Source organism: Puma concolor, chromosome B1 (genome assembly GCF_028749965.1).
Source record: "Puma concolor isolate L17-30 chromosome B1, mPumCon1.1.hap2, whole genome shotgun sequence".
In the NCBI taxonomy this organism is placed as follows: Eukaryota; Metazoa; Chordata; class Mammalia; order Carnivora; family Felidae; genus Puma; species Puma concolor.
In genome coordinates, this window is record NC_141670.1 from 59,339,065 (window position 1) to 59,358,721 (window position 19,657).

At 35.7% G+C, this 19,657-nt stretch overlaps 1 protein-coding gene across 4 annotated transcripts in view; it reads right to left on the bottom strand.

Moving 5' to 3' along the window:
• Positions 1-402: 402 nt before the first annotated feature.
• Positions 403-19,657, bottom strand: part of CLCN3 (Cl-/H+ antiporter 3) — a 97,010-nt gene continuing 77,755 nt past the window's right edge. For 2 of the 4 annotated variants that reach the window (XM_025921474.2, XM_086703875.1), the window contains 4 exons: positions 17,401-17,799; positions 10,169-10,385; positions 5,099-5,174; positions 403-3,367 (listed from right to left, as the gene is read on the bottom strand). In XM_025921474.2, coding sequence (XP_025777259.1) covers positions 3,209-3,367; positions 5,099-5,174; positions 10,169-10,385; positions 17,401-17,799 — 851 coding nt within the window. In that variant the 3' untranslated portion in view covers positions 403-3,208. The remainder of the gene's footprint in view (positions 3,368-5,098; positions 5,175-10,168; positions 10,386-17,400; positions 17,800-19,657) is intronic. The other 2 variants (XM_086703877.1, XM_025921475.2) reach the window with 1 other exon arrangement.

Sequence of the window (19,657 nt, forward strand, 5' to 3'; positions counted from 1 at the left end):
TCAAATGTTACCACCTCCTTTCAGGCAGTTCTCTTAGCAAATTTACAGAGTAATATTTTCAAAACATTTAAATCATTTACATGTTTTATCTATATGCTAACAGCATAATTTTTCTTTTTGCAAATAAACTGAAGTGAAATCTTGTGGTAAACCTGTGATTTCTCGCTGACAAGTGGAGGCTCTATTCTATTGCTGGAAGTATGTACATCCTGTTACTCAAGGTAACATCTATTCTCTCGTTGCTCCTTGCCTGCAAAGTATAGAAGTGGCTTTGTAACCTGAGAGACCCATCTTATTTACCACCCCTCGGAGGCTGCATGCCCCAGGCATATTGGCCTGCACTGCATAGAGCAGCAGTCAAGTGCGAGGACTGTTAGAGATATAATTAAAGGCCAAACCACACATTGTCATATAGATTTTAATAGATTTTTCTGATTAACTCATCACAGTAATCATTTTTACTGTAATGATATGCAGCTTTACTACACTAGTATAAATAAAAACAGATAAATACAGCTCTAGGCAACATCACAGATTAACAAACTAAGCATTCTTCATGAACCAAAACTGAAAACAATTATTCATAAGAGATGCTGACACCCTTGCCCATTCTCATCATACCTTCTGAAAAAGGGTACTCCAATAAGGCGCTCCACTGATTATATTGGTCAATTAATCTGCCAGTTAGCCAGGCACATATATTTCATGGTCTCTAGTATTTCATCATTTGGTTGAAAAGCAGACACACCTCAACATATCAAAAAGAAAAGTGGAATAGATAGTATTACCCAAGAAAACCACTGAATGCATTAAAGATATAACACTTTTCCTGTATTTTAGCAGTAAGACACATCAAGGGATAGAAATATACCGAGAAGAAAATTAATATCCACCTTGAATATCCACCCTGAAATGTCAGTCTGTGAAGCAGGATGGGCAATGAAAGAAGGACCTGAAATCAAAAAGGACTCATGGAAAATAAAATCCATGTGAGGTCTGATGTTATGAAGCTATCTGCAAAGAAACTCGTTTCTCCTTTGAAGGCTTATAACTCAAGAGAACCTATTTAATAGCCAATGCTGAGGAGTTCACACTGCAGATACACTTAGGACAAGATACACGGGTAAGATACACAGAAGTATTGTTTAGAAAAGATTTCACTCTGGTGGCCAAATGAAGGGATCATTAAGAAAGCTTGAAGTTTGCCAAAGGGAGGAAATAAACTAAGATTCAAAATACTGATTTTAGGCAGATAGCAAAACTAAGAATATTCCATGAAATTCCTAAAATGTTACTCAACTTTCAACTGTCATTCTAATATGGCTTCATGATCTAATAAAGCTTCAAGATCTTATAGATACATTATTTTTAAGAACTAGGAAGTGAAGAATCACTTCCAAAATGTAAAAACGGCTTATTGCCAGTTATGTTTCAGAAAATGTCTGTCTGCAAAAATTCATTTCCTACCAAAAATGCATAACCCCAGAATATTTAGGCCAGTCGTACAAGTAAACCTCCTTTGCTGATAGTGAATTAAGACCATGATCAAGACAGACATTTCCAAAAACAAAAATCCCAGACACACCCTAGGACATTTTCAACGCATCCTGCAAAACTCTGCACTGTGGATATTCAAAACAATACTCACTGATGAATGTGACAAACCCAAAGAATCAAAGGTTATGTTCATATTAAAATTTTAACTGCTACCTTTGCAGTGGTTTTCAATTTTTTAAAAAAAAAAAAAAGGTTAATACCATTTAACTTTTGGTTTTAATCTGCAAAGTGATTTGTCATATTTTAACTTGCTAGTTAATGATCAAAATGTATACAGGTCAGAAGACATAATCCAGAGGATGGCAGTGAAAGATCAGAAAAAGGTTTATGTACACATTGAATCATAGACAAATAACCACAACCTCTTTTTAAACCCTTGTTCCCATTGTAAACTTTGTTCATAACTCCATATTTGTAAGTCTGAATTAGTCTATAAAAATCACATTAAAAAGGTAAAATTATTTAAGCGCGATATTAACTGATCTGTATTTTATAAATTTTAATCCATAAAAATATAAATAAGAATGGTAAATTTTTAAGAAAAGAAATATACATTTAGTGCAAGTTATGAATTACATTTCTTCTTCAGTGTCAGCAATAAAATATCTTGAGGAAAGAAAAATGATCTAATTTCAAGAAAAAAAATTCCAGTGTTTAAACATGCAATTAATTCCAGATACAGCGAAACAGAATACTTCCTTCTCTTTACTGTCAAAGCAGCAGCATTTTGTTTCTTTATGCTGAACAGTACTTGTATATTATAATAGTTTTAGAATAGAAAATTTGCATAAGACCAGGTCACATTATCCATAAAGTCTGAGCAGGAAAAAAACAAAAAGAAAACTGTTTATCCTTAACAAGTCAAGTTTCGTTGTTGATTCTGAACCACAATGCACACAAGCTGAGAGCTTTTGTTCACACTTCATTCGAGATTTTACCTGTTTGATTAGCCTTTGTTGTGGTACATGAGACAGCTCCAAGCATTCAGCGATGGTACACACTACATGGTTAATGGCACAAGAAACACTCCCTTCTTGCGATGAAACTTCAGTAAAATCACAGTACATCTCAATATGAGAAAGGACTGTTTCAAAAGGGTACACCAATTTAAAGAGGTTTTGTTGCAGCTCAAGAGAGAAAGAGAGAGGGAGAGAGAGAGAGAGACAGAGAAATAAAAGCTCTTCTGGAATGTAGAAAGATAATGCTTAACTATATAAGTCATGAATTAAACAGAACAGTTTTGATACAAAAGGGCAAGACCCTGCAGTCTTATAGATGGCTCAATTCAAATAATCCCTCCAGAATAGGGACTGATAATGCGTCTTTGCAAAATGTTGGAGTAACCGGCCAGGTGCTCCAGGACTGCGGCGTCCTCTCCGTTGAGGCTCAAGCCTGCACTATCACGGCACGTCCTCAGCTGAATGCATCCAGTGCAGAACCACAGGAGATGATTTGCTGCTCTTGGTTAGATTGGGAAATACCTCACTCGTCTCCTTCTCTCTCTCCTTTCCCTCCCCAAACAACTCCTCCATGCCACCAGCATTATTTGCAAACCACGTTGCAAAAGCCTGGGTTTTAGATTTTCCTTTTTTTTTTTTTTTTTTTTTTTTTTTTTTTAAAGGAGGAAAAAAAAGTAGACGACTCCTTCAGGTTAAAGAGTTGTGCTATTCAACAAATGAACTTCCTCTTCTGTTTCCTCTCTCTCCTCATCTATAGGATTCAGTTGAACATTATTGAAGCGGGGTCTTGGTTTGCCGTCTGGGCCATATGACGCAGGATATCTTTTTTTGTTATAATGCCAAGGAGGCGCCTGAAAGGAATAAGCAGAAGAGTGCTATTTAAATAAAAGGGAAAAGAAAAGAAGAGCTAAATCTATAGCTAACACTTTTTGTTGACAGGAACAGAGCAAAGCAAGCATCGTGATTTTGTATTTTCAGAAAGTGTTTTACTGGTAAAGATAATTAAATTAGCCAGCAACCATCCTTTGATATAAAAGTATTATGGTCACTAATAAGACAATGTCCTTTCCACTGAGACTCTGAGGACTTCATGCCTCACTGAAGTAGAGGTATTCTGATTAATGTATGCCAACAAAAAAGTAACAAAAAAATGGGAGGACGTATAAAATAAGAGATGACACTGATCCCATTTGAGAAGGAAAATTAATTCCCATGACATCAAGAAAGCAGTAAAATGTCTGATGACCAAATCTCAATATTCCACGGTTTTAAAACCAAACTTAATCAACTTTAAAAAATAATGTAAAGATTGCCCAGTTGTATGCAGAATCTTCATGAAAGCACATACAATTGAGATAAAATGCATATAAAATGGTCAACAAAGAACTCTAATCCCAAACTTCAGAGCCCCAAGAATAAATCTATAAGACAACCCAAGTTTCTAGTACACACGTCAATGTTTTCCTCTTTTGATTTTGGCCAAAAAAGTTAAGATACAGTGCTTTTATGAAAGTCTTGGTGATTAATGCTCACATTAAAAGATAGGTGAAAAATCAAGAAGCAGTCCTAAAAGATTATTATAGGTGAAGCAGAAAGCAGAATGAATGAGTAGCTATTTATTATTCTGGTTAGTAGTTTTTTAAAAAAGGATGCATGAAACACTTGTGAAATATTAGCAAACAACAGGAATACATAATCAGTTGTGTACTTAAGCAAACTGGGACAGGTTTTATATAGGTATGACAATTGCAGGGCAAAATAATTTCAGGCATTAATAGCTAAAGCCAGACGATTTTTTAGGTTATATGATTAAGATAATTCAAACTTTATCTTTAGTTATGAAACCACTAGGACATAAACCCGGTTAAAACAAATGCATTTGACCCCAAGAGCTGCTCACAGCATTCTGGAAACATCATACAAAAGGGGCACACACATAAACTAGGTACAGGTTACTAATGAAATGGCAGGACACACATTCTTGATTATGAGGGTATGCAAGGTGTAGCAGAAGAAGAATTAATGCCAAGATCACAAATATATACAACATTACACTCTAGTTAGTGTGCCCATAAAAAAATCTGTTTAACATTCAGCAATTGTAACATTGCTAAGCTCCATTAACAATCATTTATGAGCTTAGATTTACCACAAGACTACCACAAGATTAGGAAACATAAAAAAAGAAAAAGGGTTCGGTGGGTTTGGTGGGGCAGACATTTTTAACCAGTCAGGCATCTTCTGAGACCGGTGTATCCACTAAGGTAGACAGACTTGTGTTTACTTTAAGAATGTCCAATGACATTTACTCATTTAACTACCAAACTGTTTACATTTCTTAAATTGCAACCAATGATTTTGATGAGAGATGGTAACTTTTGCTTACTTCCTGTGAATGGAATTTTACAAATATCTAAATTTATCTTACAGACATAGTTTACGAGATAGAAATGTTAACTGGCAGCATGTAGGATTTTTTTAGTTCAGCAGGTATCTGGGAAAGAGAGAACTGAACAGTTCACAAGTTTCATGCTTCCTGACTTCTAAGGTATCTAATGAGGAGATCTGATATATCTAATCACCAAGGGTTCGACGTGCTGCTTTAGTTGCTCGAGATGCTCTAATATGTTCTTCTTTGTGATGATCCCCAAGACAATCCTGAAACAGATCATGTTATGCTAATAACTGTGAGAAATCAAAGTAAAAAAGGTTCCAATCATAATGATAAAGAATGAGAGAAAAAATAAAAACATGAACCATAAGAATGCTTTTAATGAACTTTAGAAAAATAAAAACAAAAATGATTTGAAATCCCAGGTCCCATTTGCATAAATTCTACTGACTTTCATAAGAGACATGATACTATTTTTAAATATTGGTGGGTTGTTTTCCTTTTTAAATTAAAAAGCAACCCTATAAAAGTTCACAATGAAGACGACTATAAAGAAAAGCAAAAAAGAAACAGTAATAATACACAGCTATAAACCTCTAAAATTTAGTTTCATTTTCAGTGTTCCTTCTTTAGAGGAAAGTATTTTTCTAATTGCTAAAAAGTTAACAATGCGGCAGCTATGATTTGGATCTACCTCAGCAGTGAAAAGGTAGAGGCTTAGCCTTAATTGTCTATGAAGAACTAAGAAATCCCTTGGATCTTACTATTATTTCAGATTAAAACTGATGGCAATGTGCACTTAAATAATGCCAACCAATATAAAAAAAAAAAAAAAATTTTCAGGACCTGCTGAAAGCCAGTTCCTAAAATAAACTAGTAAGATGTGTTTATGATTAGGGGTCAAGATGACTTTTACATTATGCATTTCATTTTCTAAATGATTATTTCTCAGTTAACCTACAAGCAAAATGATGGACATAAATTCTCACAAGGATACTTGTAAATAATTCAATTTATTAGAACAAAATCCTGGTTACTGGTTTTAGAGTGGAAGCCAATGAATTCTACTACAATATATGGCAACACAGATAATGAATGTCAAAAACCTTAGAAAGCTTTAGTCATGAAATTCTGGAAGCCCATCCAGAATGCCCTTCAGGGTAACTAGACATTTCCCTGAGGATCTAGTTAAGTCAACTTTACTATTCAACTGCCCTTGAACATTCTGACTTCTTCAAGAATGTTACCAGGGTATTTCACTTAGTCAAAGTAGTCTGGGACTAGAGATGTGTCAGTTATGAAACAGTTATTAAGGATGATGCCTGGGTGTGGGGGTGGGTAAGCAGGAAAAGCAGAGATTGGGAAAGGCAGAAATAGATTTTCTGCTAATGTTTTCTCATTATTTAAAATAATGTACTAACTTAAGAGCAAAGATAAATTGCAAAGTTCTCCGAGCATGGGAACAAATTCTCCCTCCAAAAAGGCTTAGAAAATGCACTCATGAAATAAAAAATGGATACATAAAAGAAGCACTTAATCACTCAATAGATGTTCTTCTCTAAGTGTGTGAGGGAAAATAAAAAACAAAAAACCACATCAATTCATTTTAATTTATAGCTGGAGTCAGGAAATAAATAGTTGACAATTAAATAGTTTGAGTTTAATTCTTACTCATTCTTTTCTATCCAATTATATACAGTGATTAATTTCAGTTAGTATATTAGTAAGCTCCACCAAATCACAAGATACAAAATGAGGAAAGTTACAAATTTATGAAGGACCAAATGGCAAATTTAGAGATTTACAAAGTAATCTCTATATTACAAAGTAACGGCCCTAAAAAAGGAGGACAAACGTGTATTTCCTTTCCAATGAAGAAGAGTGATTTGAGAATAAGGCCAGGTTCACTGCTACTTTATTAATTTCTGGAAGTATAAAGAAACTCAATGCAAAATATAACTTACATAATTTGCTATTTCCCTGTGGGGCTAATAAGCAATGACATAAGTATAACAGAGCATGACCCAACATTTTCCCAAAATATGTTCCAAAAAGCACCAGTCCAAGGAGTTTGGCCCTCTTTCCTCCATTAAAAAAGAAAAAAAGAAAAAAAAAAAAAAAACCTGCATGTTCAAACAAGTTTGGAAAACTGTATTTCCTACTATCCCTGAGATTCAAATAATATCAACATTATAAGTTTTGAGATATTCCACAATAAAGAAACCTCAACTTAGTATTTAATCCAGTAACTTCCAAACCTATATGGTCACAAAACTCTTTCTAAGCAATGCTTATTTAACATCCTGCTAGTTCCACCAACACTAAAAAGATTTTGAGAAATTCTGCTAATTAAAATATAAAATACGGGAAATATATAACTGACATCTTTAAAATTCACAGACACACTTCCCCCTCATCTCTCTATTCTCATTTTCTACTTGCATCTACGAGTCTGGACTTGTTGCACCTCTTTCCCCAAACAGTTACTTTCTACCTCTGTGGACCCAATATGAACTATAAGATGCTGACAGTTATCCGGATCTTCACACTATCCACTAAAATACAGAAGGTATGGTTTCTTTTCTAGGTTTAAATCATTTAACTTCAAGTGAGAATAAAATGCTCTACGTTCCTTACATACTGCAAAGAAAATAAAGACCCAAGAGCTACCACTCCTAATGATCTCTTTCTTTCTCTCTCTATATATCGACTTATTTTCCTTGAAGTACAGAAATAAGGAATTATAATCAAGGCAATTAAACATATTCTTTTAGAAAAAGCTACCCCCTCACCAAAGCTTTCTTATAAACAGGCAATATCAGGTAAGATTTTAATTAGCTGTCCTCCCCCACCCCCATTTTTTAAGTTTTACACTTTAAGTATTTTCCTTTGTAATATTTGTGCTGCCAAAAATCTGGAAATTAAGCAGCAAAGTGAAATATGGTAACTGACCCATCCAGCTTGGTGATCACAGGTAATCATGACTAGAGAATGACATTTATATGTATTAGCACGTAAAAGGACACACCATGCCAGGCAAAGAGAATAACTGGAAGCAAGTAAAAATTGTAACAACTCAGCTTAGTTTCTAACTGAGCCATTTATAATTAAAAGGGTCCCCAAAGCAGTACAAATTCATAAACAGCTACCCCATTTAACATGTATTTATTAAGTTTTTAAACAATGAAGTTTGATACTATTATTATTATTTTATATTTTTTAATTTATTTTTGAGAGACACAGAGAGACAGCACAAGTGGGGTAGGGGCAGAAAGAGAATGAGACACAGAATTCAAAGCAGGCTCCAGGCTCTGAGCTGTTAGCACAGAGCCCGATGCGGGGCTCGAACTCACAAACTGTGACATCATGACCTGAGCCAAAGTCAGAGAGCCAACCGACTGAGCCACCCAGGTGCCCTGGTACTATTATTTTTTTATTAAACATTAAAAGTTATCATACATCTCTTCTCCAATCAGTATCTGTGATATTTAATAATTTGAAACTTCCTGCCTTTAATCAAGAGTTTTGTACCTTCAATATAATTTATTTCACACTATTTAGAGTGATTTTATTTTATTTTATTTTATTTTATTTTATTTTATTTTATTTTATTTTATTTTTTTGAGGGAGGGAGAGAGAGCACAAGCAGGGAAGAGGCAGAGGGAGAAGGAGAGAGAGAGAGAATCCCAAGCAGGCACCACACCCAGCGCAGAGCCCAATGTGGGGCTCAATCTCACAGCTGTGAGATCGTGACCGGAGCTGAAATCAAGAGTCAAATGCTTAGCCGCCTGAGCCACTATTTAGAGTGATTTTAATTGGTTAGCATAGTGAAAACACTGAACTTGGATCTAATTCTCTACCTTTATATTTCTGTTCCTAACCTAGTATGGCCTAATGTATTGTTCAAGAAAATTGTAGTAGTTTAAGAAATCACAAAGAAAGAAGATACACTCTACTGGTCATTAACAGTGTAAAAGCAGTAGCAAGAGATCGGGTTCTAAAATTGGAAAGATACTCGATTCCCTGAACCATGACTTACCACCCACATGACTGGGCATATTATGAAACCTCTGAGCTTCAGTGACTACACTGTAAAGCAGGGAGGCTGCTGCCCACTTTGCAGAGATATACAAAGTTAAATAAGAAACACAAAGAAGGTGCTCGATACACATATTTCCTTCCCTTTTTTTCTTTTCTCCTCCTTTCTTTAGAAAGGGGTCATGTGTTTTGCCACTCACATATTTTGTACAAAATATTTTTTTTTTTTTAAACCTGCTGTGATTCTCTAAAGTATTTACTATTTCAACCAGTTTCAGGCTGTGCAGGCTTATGCATAATCAAGAGTACCTTTGTTTCTCACTTCTAGCCTTCCTCTTATCAGCCTTCAGATAAAACAATGTTCTTAAGTATTTCAACTAGGAACAGTAATGTGATGGAAGCAAAGGGGACTAGAGAGAGAGAGCAGGTGGGGAAAGAGACCCCAGGTGCAGGGGGAGAGGGGAGCAGAGGCAGTGAAGCAGGAGTGCGTCCGCTGAGCAGCCCGTAGATACCATCCCCACTGTGTCCCTTTGATATCTGCCAAGCAAAACTTGTCAATATCCTACCCTGGAGAAACACTGGTAGTTCATGTGGAAAGGACAAATAAATTCATCAACTTACACATTTTAAATACATGAGTGTTTGTCATTAGCAGTTTATATAAAAGATTTCTGGACAGAAAAGGTAGAGAAGAGGAAACAAATATTTGCCAAAGGAGGATTTTAGCTAATTTACAAATTTAATTATATATTATTTCCCTCATTATATGATAAGTAAAATAATGGCTAAAATAGCGAGCAGCAAAATATCTAGAAAGTTTCTACTGAACTAGAAAGTTACATTAAAAAATGAAATACTTACAAAAAGAAAACAGGTTTTTCTCTACTCCGTACAGGTTAGGTTCACCCCTCCTCTAATAGAGGAAATACTCTAAGCTCAATGTGCATGTTGGAGGTGTTTCAGAACCTCTTTGCCAACTCTGAAGTGTTCCTGACAAATACTACTTTATGTTTTGGCAAAGATCTGGCAGTTGACAATGTTTTTATTCTTGGTAAGTGTCAATTTGATCAATACTGATCCTGTACTTATAATAACCACACTAAAAAAACAGACCTTCCCACTCGGAAGCTGACTTACAGTCCTTCCTAATAACTGAATTTGAATTCCACTAAACAGTATCATAAATTCCAGTAAGCGAACTGATTTCTTTCACTAAACTTACCCATTGTGAGTTACAAGGCATTGCCTCAGACCCAGCTTTCGGAAAATATCCACCACTATCTCCATTGGGGTGTGATCTGTCACTGTGAAAGGGCTCATGTCAAGAATGCTCCGAAGCTTCAATGGCCGAGGACTTTCCGCCGGAAGAGATGGGGTGTGCTGCGCAAAACACACACGAGAACTGCCCACAATGCCTTCTTGTTTTTTTCTAGCACTTTCTGAAAAGAGATAGAGATGACCAAAACTTAATTTGTTTAGGGGTAATCTTTCTGGGAGACTTTAAAGAATAAACAAATGTATCCCATGACTTTTGGTCCCTTCATTTTTTCCTATCTTCTACCCCAAGAAAGGAATCCGCTGAAAACTGATTTAGTAATTTCTTATATTTGACAGAATTAGAATACACCAATAACAAATCGTCTTCATGTAAATGAAATATTTTTAGTACATCAATTTTCTTCACTGGGGCTGAAGCCGTTTTCTAACTTTGGGGGACAAGGAAGCATGTTTGAAATATGGTTTTTAAAACCTGCACAAATTATGAGAGCACAGTTTATCATAGGAAGCCATCATCAAGCACTGGGTGTTGTATGGAAACCAATTTGACAATAAATTTCATATATTAAAAAAAAAGAAGAAGAGGGGCGCCTGGGTGGCGCAGTCGGTTAAGCGTCCGACTTCAGCCAGGTCACGATCTCGCGGTCCGGGAGTTCGAGCCCCACGTCAGGCTCTGGGCTGATGGCTCAGAGCCTGGAGCCTGTTTCCGATTCTGTGTCTCCCTCTCTCTCTGCCCCTCCCCCGTTCATGCTCTGTCTCTCTCTGTCCCAAAAATAAATAAACGTTGAAAAAAAAAAATTTAAAAAAAAAAAAAAAAAGAAGAAGAAAAAAAAAAGCCATCATCAAGTAACACCTGCCTGTGTTAAAATGTCACTCATCCTGCAGAGTGGGGGCTAAAGTGAGTTTCACTCTTAATTCTGACTATGTTGCATATACTCCAACCTCTATGAATCAGCTAGTTCTTTCTCTTTTCTAATGTTAAAGTTTCATTTTCTGGGTGACTCATGAACATCAATAGGTGCGTTTAAACTACAATTATGCACATAATGGACGCAGACTTATTTTTTTTTTTTTTTAGGTTTTATTTACAAAGGCTCTGCTCATTTCTGTCTCTAGTGTGGCTCTGCTTCAAGTGCTTCTGTTTGCTGCCACTCCCACTCCTACTTTTGAAAGTGCCAGACAAGAAGGGGTAAAGATACAGAAAACTGCACAACAGAGATCACAGGAGGAAAAAGGAAACTCATGAAATGGAGAGAATACAAAAATAAAGAGCTTTATGTTTCTACTTGGAGTTAGTATGTATTCAAAACGTTCACAAATATGCTATTTGCTATACTAAACATATTTTAAACATGAATTTTGCTACAAAAATACTTAAGCCAAAATAAGAAGCATCAGTCCCAAGTTAAGAAGCAGATACAGAACTCATAAACAAATACTACAATTCTTTTTACTCCTTCTGACTTCTAAAGCCTTATTTAACTGTGTTGTGACACATTCAGGTAGGAAGGCACTAACTGAAGTTCTAATGGCTAATACTTACTAACCCACCTTAAAAGCATGATAAAGGCATGGAAAAGAAGAAATCCCATTTGCAAATGATGTAAATGATTTTTGAAAAATGCTCTTTAGGTTGCTCTTAACCCATAGAAGCCTCTGACTAACGACCTGTGAATGGTGGAGTATAAATACTATTATCATATATGACAGATATTCTGAGTTAAAACCAAGCCCACTCATCAAACTTAAATATCTTAAAATAACAAATATTCTATCATCAATGAAAATATGCTATAGACTGTTTAAATAAACCATTTAATGACAAAAGTTTCAGAACATTTTAGAAAAAGTTCTTAACCTAATTTATTTTTTAATTTATTGGAATGTTCCTTTGAAATAACAAGGTACAGGGTAGTGAACATTCAGCCTGACTTAAATTTGTCATTTAAGTGAATACAGTAACTATTTTAACAAGCATCATTTACTGAATACTTACAAAGCGTCAGGACATCTGCTAGGTTTGTTTTCCTTTGTTTGAAAAAAACAATTTTTTGAATGCCATCCAAAGGCTTTTGAAGCAGAAAATATCATCATAGTTTTCATTTTCTGATATGATTCACACAGTTTCTTAAAGTGTGCATGCAGGAAAGAGTTACACTTCCAGGAGCATGGAAATGGTTCTTTTCTAACAAAATGTCCAAATGTAAGTAATCACCTTTCTCCCCACAAATTTTATGTCTTATTTTTCCCATTCATGTTAATATACTCTCAAGGGCTTGACTTCTCAAAACTTCTCAAAAAAGAAAGGTACATGAGCTGTCCCCTTCATTTTTGACAATGTGAAACCTGGTAGTGATAGAGTCCAAAAACACTCCCCAGGGATCTAGAATTCTTACATCACTTGTATTAACTGTAGAAAGCAAAGAAGTCTCTAAATCCACAAAATGGTATTTCAACTAACCAAGCAGGTATAAAGTTTATTTTAACTACTATAAAGAGATAAACAAAAAGCTTGCTTGCAACGCACATTATTGAGTAAACTGTATTTTAAGGTTTCTAAGGTTGATAATATTGCTATGGAAGGGGAAACCTTTAATGAATTAGTTCTCCTAGGTATGCAAGCCAAAGCTTTATTCCGCAGAAAAAACCTTGAGGGGACAGGAGAGTATAATTAAGGGAAGAGTCTGTCACTGTGTCATGTACCATACTACTGTGTTCAATATGTCAATGATATTTAGGCTTTCATACACTGAGAATCTCCCTGTAAAACTTACAGCTCCTATTACATAAATAGAAACGAAAAAGTGTATTTTTATGACTCAAGTTGGAAAATAGGAGACTATTCACACCATAAATGTTAAATATGCTTCATTTTAAACAAATCTATAAAACATCCAGCCTCACTTAATCTTGACACAAAAATGCAGGAAGAAATCTCTCCATTTGAACTAAACTTTAACACAGCAAACTGTCATTCACTGCTGGTGGGAGTACATGGCATGATCACTACCTGGTGCAATAGGAAAATATCTTACAACATTACAAATGCACCTACTCTCTGATCCAACTTTCTACTTCTAGTAATTTTTGTCCATTTGCACATAGGCACAGAGTCAAAAATAGGAGATTATCAAATATATGAGGGAGCAATTTCTATCATAGCAGAAAATTGTAAACATCTTAAATGTCCATCAATAAGGAACTGATTTTAGAAATCATGATGTATCCCATGGTACATCTACTTCAAGAAATACTATGTAGCTTAAAAGAATAGAATGAAGAAACTTTACATACTCATTTGGGTAGATGTCCAAGAAAACATTGCTTAGTGAAAACAAAAAACAAAAAAACAAAGTACACATGTATTGGATAGCATGACACAGTTCGTTTAAAAAGATATATATATAAGTATAGAATAATATCTACCAGAGTACATAAGAAACCAAAGAGATGGCTGCCTACAGAGAGTTAAATGGGTAACTATGAGGTCAAGGGTGAGTGAGATTTTTCACTGTATACTTTTTAATCTTCTTGAATTTGAACTATGTGAATATACTATCTATAAATAAACATTTTAAAATGAAATGACACAAAAGTATAGTTTATAAATAAATTATGGGAAAATTGTTCTTTCAAAATCTTGAGTTTTCCTGGGGTGCTGGGTGGCTCAACTGGTTAACTGTTCAACTTTGGCTCAGGTCATGATCTCACGGCTCATGAGTTCCAAGCTCCACATTGGGCTGAGCCTGCTTCAGACTCTCTGTCCCCTTCTGTCACCCTTCCCCCACTTGCCCTCTCTCTCAAAAATAAATAAACATAAAAAAACACAAAACCTTGGTCTTTCCCAATCCTGGATATAGTATATAGCTTACCACTTACTCAAGCATTCTTTTTTTGTCTTTCATGAAGTATGTCATACAAATACATATAAATTACATATTATATATATTTAATTAATTTATATATATTTATATATATTTGATTAATTATAATATATGTATATATTTAAATGTTCATTTATTTTGAGAGAGAGAGAGACAGGGAGAGAGAGACAGGGAGAGGCAGAGAGAACCCCAAGGCAGGCTCTGTGCTGTCAGCGCAGAGCCTAATGTGGGGCTTGATCCCACGAACAGTGAGATCATGACCTGATCTGAAATCAAGAGTCCGAAACTTAACCAAGTCTCCACATTATGTTATATTATGTTATGTTATGTTATGTTATATTATATTATATTATATTACATTATATTATATTATATTATATTATATTATATTATAATTTTTTAGTTTTTTTTTATGCTTATTTATTTGAGAGAGACAGAGAGCATGAGAGTAGCAGGGGCAGAGAGATTGGGAGACACAGAATCTGAAGCAGGCTCCAGGCTCTGAGCTATCAGCACAAAGCCCGATGTGGAGCCTGAACTCATGAACTGTGAGATCATGACCTGAGCCAAAGTCGGACACTCAACTGACTGAGCCACCCAGGCACCCCATATTTTATGTATTATACATATATACAAAGCCTCAAGGACAGGCCTATTTTTCTCATTCAAAACTGTAAACTCTATGAAAATGTACATGGGTAAACATGTAAGGTATGTTCTAAAAGTCATCATGTGAAACGTTTCTGATTGCATGCCTAAAATACATCTATTCCCTAAACTGACATTATCTACTATCACAATATTCTGTTTCAAGACAGTAACAATACTTTGAAAAACATATCCACAGAATCAGTGGGAATATGAGTAATTCTTAACTTTGACCACTTTATCTTTTAAAAACCTTGCTTTTTTCCTTTAAATTTCTATATAAATTCCAGAATTCTGACCTTTTTCTTTTCTTTGGCTGGCTACCATTAAAACCTAAAGAATAGGAATCTGAACAATGAAATTCTTCTGTGATTGTAGGTTTGGCCATGGTACTAGATTAGAAGCTGAAACACTTAAATACAAGAGCCAAGTGTGACCACATACTTCGCCCATTCTGGCAAATATTCTATTGCCTACAGCAAAACTTGGAATGATGAGATTGCTAGTCTTTAAAAAACTCCTACAAAGCTGTAGGCTTTTCCTTAACTGTAAGGATATTTTCTGTAGGCTCCTTTGTTTTGATAACTCTTATAAACTGAGCATTTGCATTTCCATTCTGATTTAAGAAATAATCCTAGACTAGATATCTTCCCTCTTCAAATGGCACAAGAATTAAAATCTTTCACAATCCTTTTGCAGTGGCCAAGAGATAAGCTGTAGAGACTCAAAGGAACAAAGGCATGACATTTGCAGCTTAGGGTCCTTTACTAAAAACTGGGGAGTATGAAAGCAACAGCTTCATGAAAATATCATTTATCACTTTTGGGGGTTGGGAGAAGAGAGGGAAAGGAATCGGACTGAATAGAAATGGTGTTACTAGCCTAGCCTCCTCATCAATACTGCAGGACTATAAGATAAGGAGAAAAATAAATTTTGGAGGAACACAAACAATTGTTTACTCCTCATAAAAAGTTTACTTTATCTCCATATGTGGAATTTAAGAAACAAAACAGATGAACATAGGGAAAGAGAAGAAAAAATAAGACAAAAAGAGAGAGGGAGGCAAACCATAAGAGACTCTTGAATACAGAAAACAAACAGGGTTGTTGGAGGGGAGGTAGGTGGGGGGATGGGCTAAGTGGGTGATGGGCATTAAGGAAGACATTTGTTGGGATGAACACTGGGTGTTATACATACGTGATGAATCACTACATTCTACTGAAACCATTACTACACTATATGTTAACTAATTGGGATTTAAATAAAATTTAAAAAATAAGTAAAAACAAAATAAACCAAAACAGTTTACTTTATCCCCAAGAAATAGCATACTATGGCTAATGCCTTTAAACATTATTTGTAGGAATATCAGCACATAATACAATAGAACTTATATACTTTTCAACACAGTATTTCACCAAAAATAAAATCTCAATGATTTTTCACTTTAAAGTAGGTATTACAGAGGCGCCTGGGTGGCTCAGTAGGTTGAGGGTCTGACTTCGGCTCAGGTCATGATCTCGCAGTCCCTAAGTTCAAGCCCCATACTGGGCTTGCTGCTGTCAGTGCAGAGCCTGCTTTGGATCCTCTGTCCCCCAATCTCTCTGCCCCTACCCCCCTCACTCTTGCTCTCTCTCTCTCAAAAATAAATATTTAAAATAAAAAAACAGGGGCACCTGGGTGGCTCAGTCGGTTAAGCGCCCAACTTCAGCTCAGGTCATGATCTCACGGTCCCTGAGTTCAAGTCCCGCATCGGGCTCTGCTGACAGCTCAGAGCCTGGAGCCTGCTTCGGATTCTGTGTCTCCCTCTCTCTGACCCTCCCCCATTCATGATCTGTCTCTCTCTGTCTCAAAAATAAACGTTAAAAAAAATTTAAAAAAAATAAAATAAAATAAACAAATAGGGGAGCCTGCGTGGCTCAGTTGGTTAAGCATCAGACGCTTGGTTCCAGCTCAAGTCATGATCTCATGGTTCATCAGTTCAAGCCCCGCATTGGGTTCTGTGCTGGCAACGAGAAGCCTGCTTGGGATTCTCTCTCCCTCTCTCTGCCCTTTCCCCTGTCGCTCTCTCTTTCTCTCTCTCAAAGTAAATACGTTTAAAAAAAATTTTTTTTAAAGACTAAAAAAATAACAAAGTTGCTATTACATGTTACTATTGTAAACTTAAATCCAAAAACTGAAAAAGGAAAATATTGTGAATCTGATATGAAACAGACCAAAGATGAAATTTTTCAAAGTTTGCATTCAAATAAGCCAATATTAAGTTAATATAAGAATGTATTTACTGGGATGCCCTGGCACTTGCTAGGCCATATATTACATGCTACTACAAACAATATAAACAAGGCTTATCTGAGTGGGAAAAGAATCTGACTCCAATCTCTGATAACAATGCCAAATCAAAAGATAAAACTGTATTTAGTGAGAAAACAATTCACAAATCCCTAAAGAGCATAAGACTTTCAGGGACATAAATAAAATATACTCTTTACTCCAACACACCCAACCAATTAAATATTATTGTTTTCCTTTCCTCCAGAAATCCATTATATGCCTTTATCTATCTAGATATATAGATTCCACAGATACACGATATAGATACAGACAGATGTATATGTGTGTCTGTATTCTTAAAAAAGGGTACCTATTGCAATTGTCAGGTCTCTTCTGAGGGCAAATCCCACTAATCGTTGAGATTCTTTTGACATTATGACAGGAAAGCCATTGTAGCTGGTTTCATTAATCATGTTTTCTATATCATCCACTGTCATATTGTCCTGTGTCAGGACAGCTAAGGGAGGATCGTTCCTTCGAGGTCTCATGACGTCAGCAGCCAGGGTGGTATGAGTGAATTCTTCTTTTGCGTCCAAGAAAGGGTATCCATTTAACCGGATGTGTGCTTCATAAATGCCTTCCCTACCAAAAGCATCACCAACCCATTTACTGGTCATTACTGCAGCCATAAGGGGAACAATATATTCCAAGCCTCCAGTGAGCTCAAAAACAATAACCACCAGGGAGACAGTCATCCTTGTCACGCCACCTGAAAAAAAATGAATACCACTGGTCAAGGAGGACAGGACAGGTCAGTGGAACTGTTCTACTAGGCAGTTGAACACAAATTGTAAAAAGAACTTAGTGAAAAGGATAATCATCGAAAACTACTACTCCTCTTTTAGGACAATTATCACTGTTTTAATAAGATCTAGAGAAACACCAATTTTCTTTGTTAAACACAAGACTATTAAAATAACATTTCCAAACCTGTTTACTTCACAGTAAACAGCCAACTGAAACGAATTTGCCATTTTGGTTTATTGCTATAGCAAAGATATAATTCCACTCTTATAAAAGCTGATTATTAATTAAAGAATTTGGTGAAGCACATCATAGCTATCTTGCTTACTACCACATTACAAATAAAGCTCCTATGTGGGTAGAATATTAATACATTTCTCTCCTCTAAATCTTTTCAAAATGAGTAAAATATTTTGGTGCCTTGTGATTTATGTTAACAGTGTAATATCCTCTCCCTTAGAAACTCATCTATTCATTTACCCAAATCATCATTCTTTTTTTTTTTTTTTTTTTTTTTTTTTTGATGTTTATTTTTGACAGACAGAGTAAGCAAGGGAGGAGCAGAGAGAGAGGGAGACACAGAATCTGAAGCAGGCTCCAGGTGCTGAGTTGTTAGCACAGAGCCCGACAAAGGGCTCAAACTCACAAACTGCACAATCATGACCTGAGCCAAAGTTGGATGCTTAACCGACTGAGCCACCCAGGTGCCCCCCAAATCATCATTTTGAACTATCACCTCTATGCTCATGCTTCCTAATCCACATCTTTCTACTTCCTGTTGCCATTGTTCCATGTCTCCAACTATGCATACCTTATTGCTGTGCTTGTCTTGTTTTCCAACTGTAAAAAGACTTTGGACGACCCACTGCCACAAAAAATACCACACATTTAAAACCAAAGTCCTCTTCTTCCCCAAAGAGCTACCCATTCCAGCCAGCACAGCACCATGTTCTTCCTGACAACCTAGATAGTTATTCCGGGTTCATCCTTTACTTGAATCCAATACCTAGACTCTCACCTAGTCTTATCTGATTTGCTTTGCAAAATATCCATCTATTGGTCCCTTCTCACTATTGTCACTTTAACCAAACTAGGCCAGACTCTCAAGACTTTGTTCCTTAATTTTAATACTATTTTATCTTACCTCCTTGACTCCAAGCCCCATTACCTTTAATCCACTTTATAAGCCATGTTCCCAGGTTAATCTTTCCTAAGTACTACTTTCATCATGTTGCTCCTTTGCTCAAAAACCTACCAGGATTCGCCAGTTCATACTGTATAATTAAGCTTAAACTCTTCCTTTTTGCTTTTTAACCTAAAAATAGAAGGGAGAAAGAACCTACTACATATTACACATCTACACTATGCCAGGCATGTCCTAATCAGTTCACAGAGAATTTTGTTTTGAACTCAAGTAACTTATTTTACCTGGCACTGTGCTAACAGCTTTACATGCATTTTATCTCATATACTGCTCAAAACAACTGTAGGAGATTAGTGGTTATTATTTCTATTTTAAAGATAAGAAAATAAAAAATCAAAGTAAAGGAACATTCCCAAAGTTGTCAAGTTACAACTGCCAAAGCCACGATTCTGCCACAGATACGACCTATTCCAAACACAAATTCATCCTGACACAGATGATTGCCTTTTCATTACCTGGCTCTTTCTCACTAATGCAACTTCATTTCCCAAAAGTATCCAAAATGCACTCTCTGCTTCAATAGTATCAGTATCCTCAAATTTATTCCAATTCCTTCAATTTCACACGATTCTATTCCTCAACAAAATCCTCTTCTTTAAATCCTACTAGTTTTCTGAAA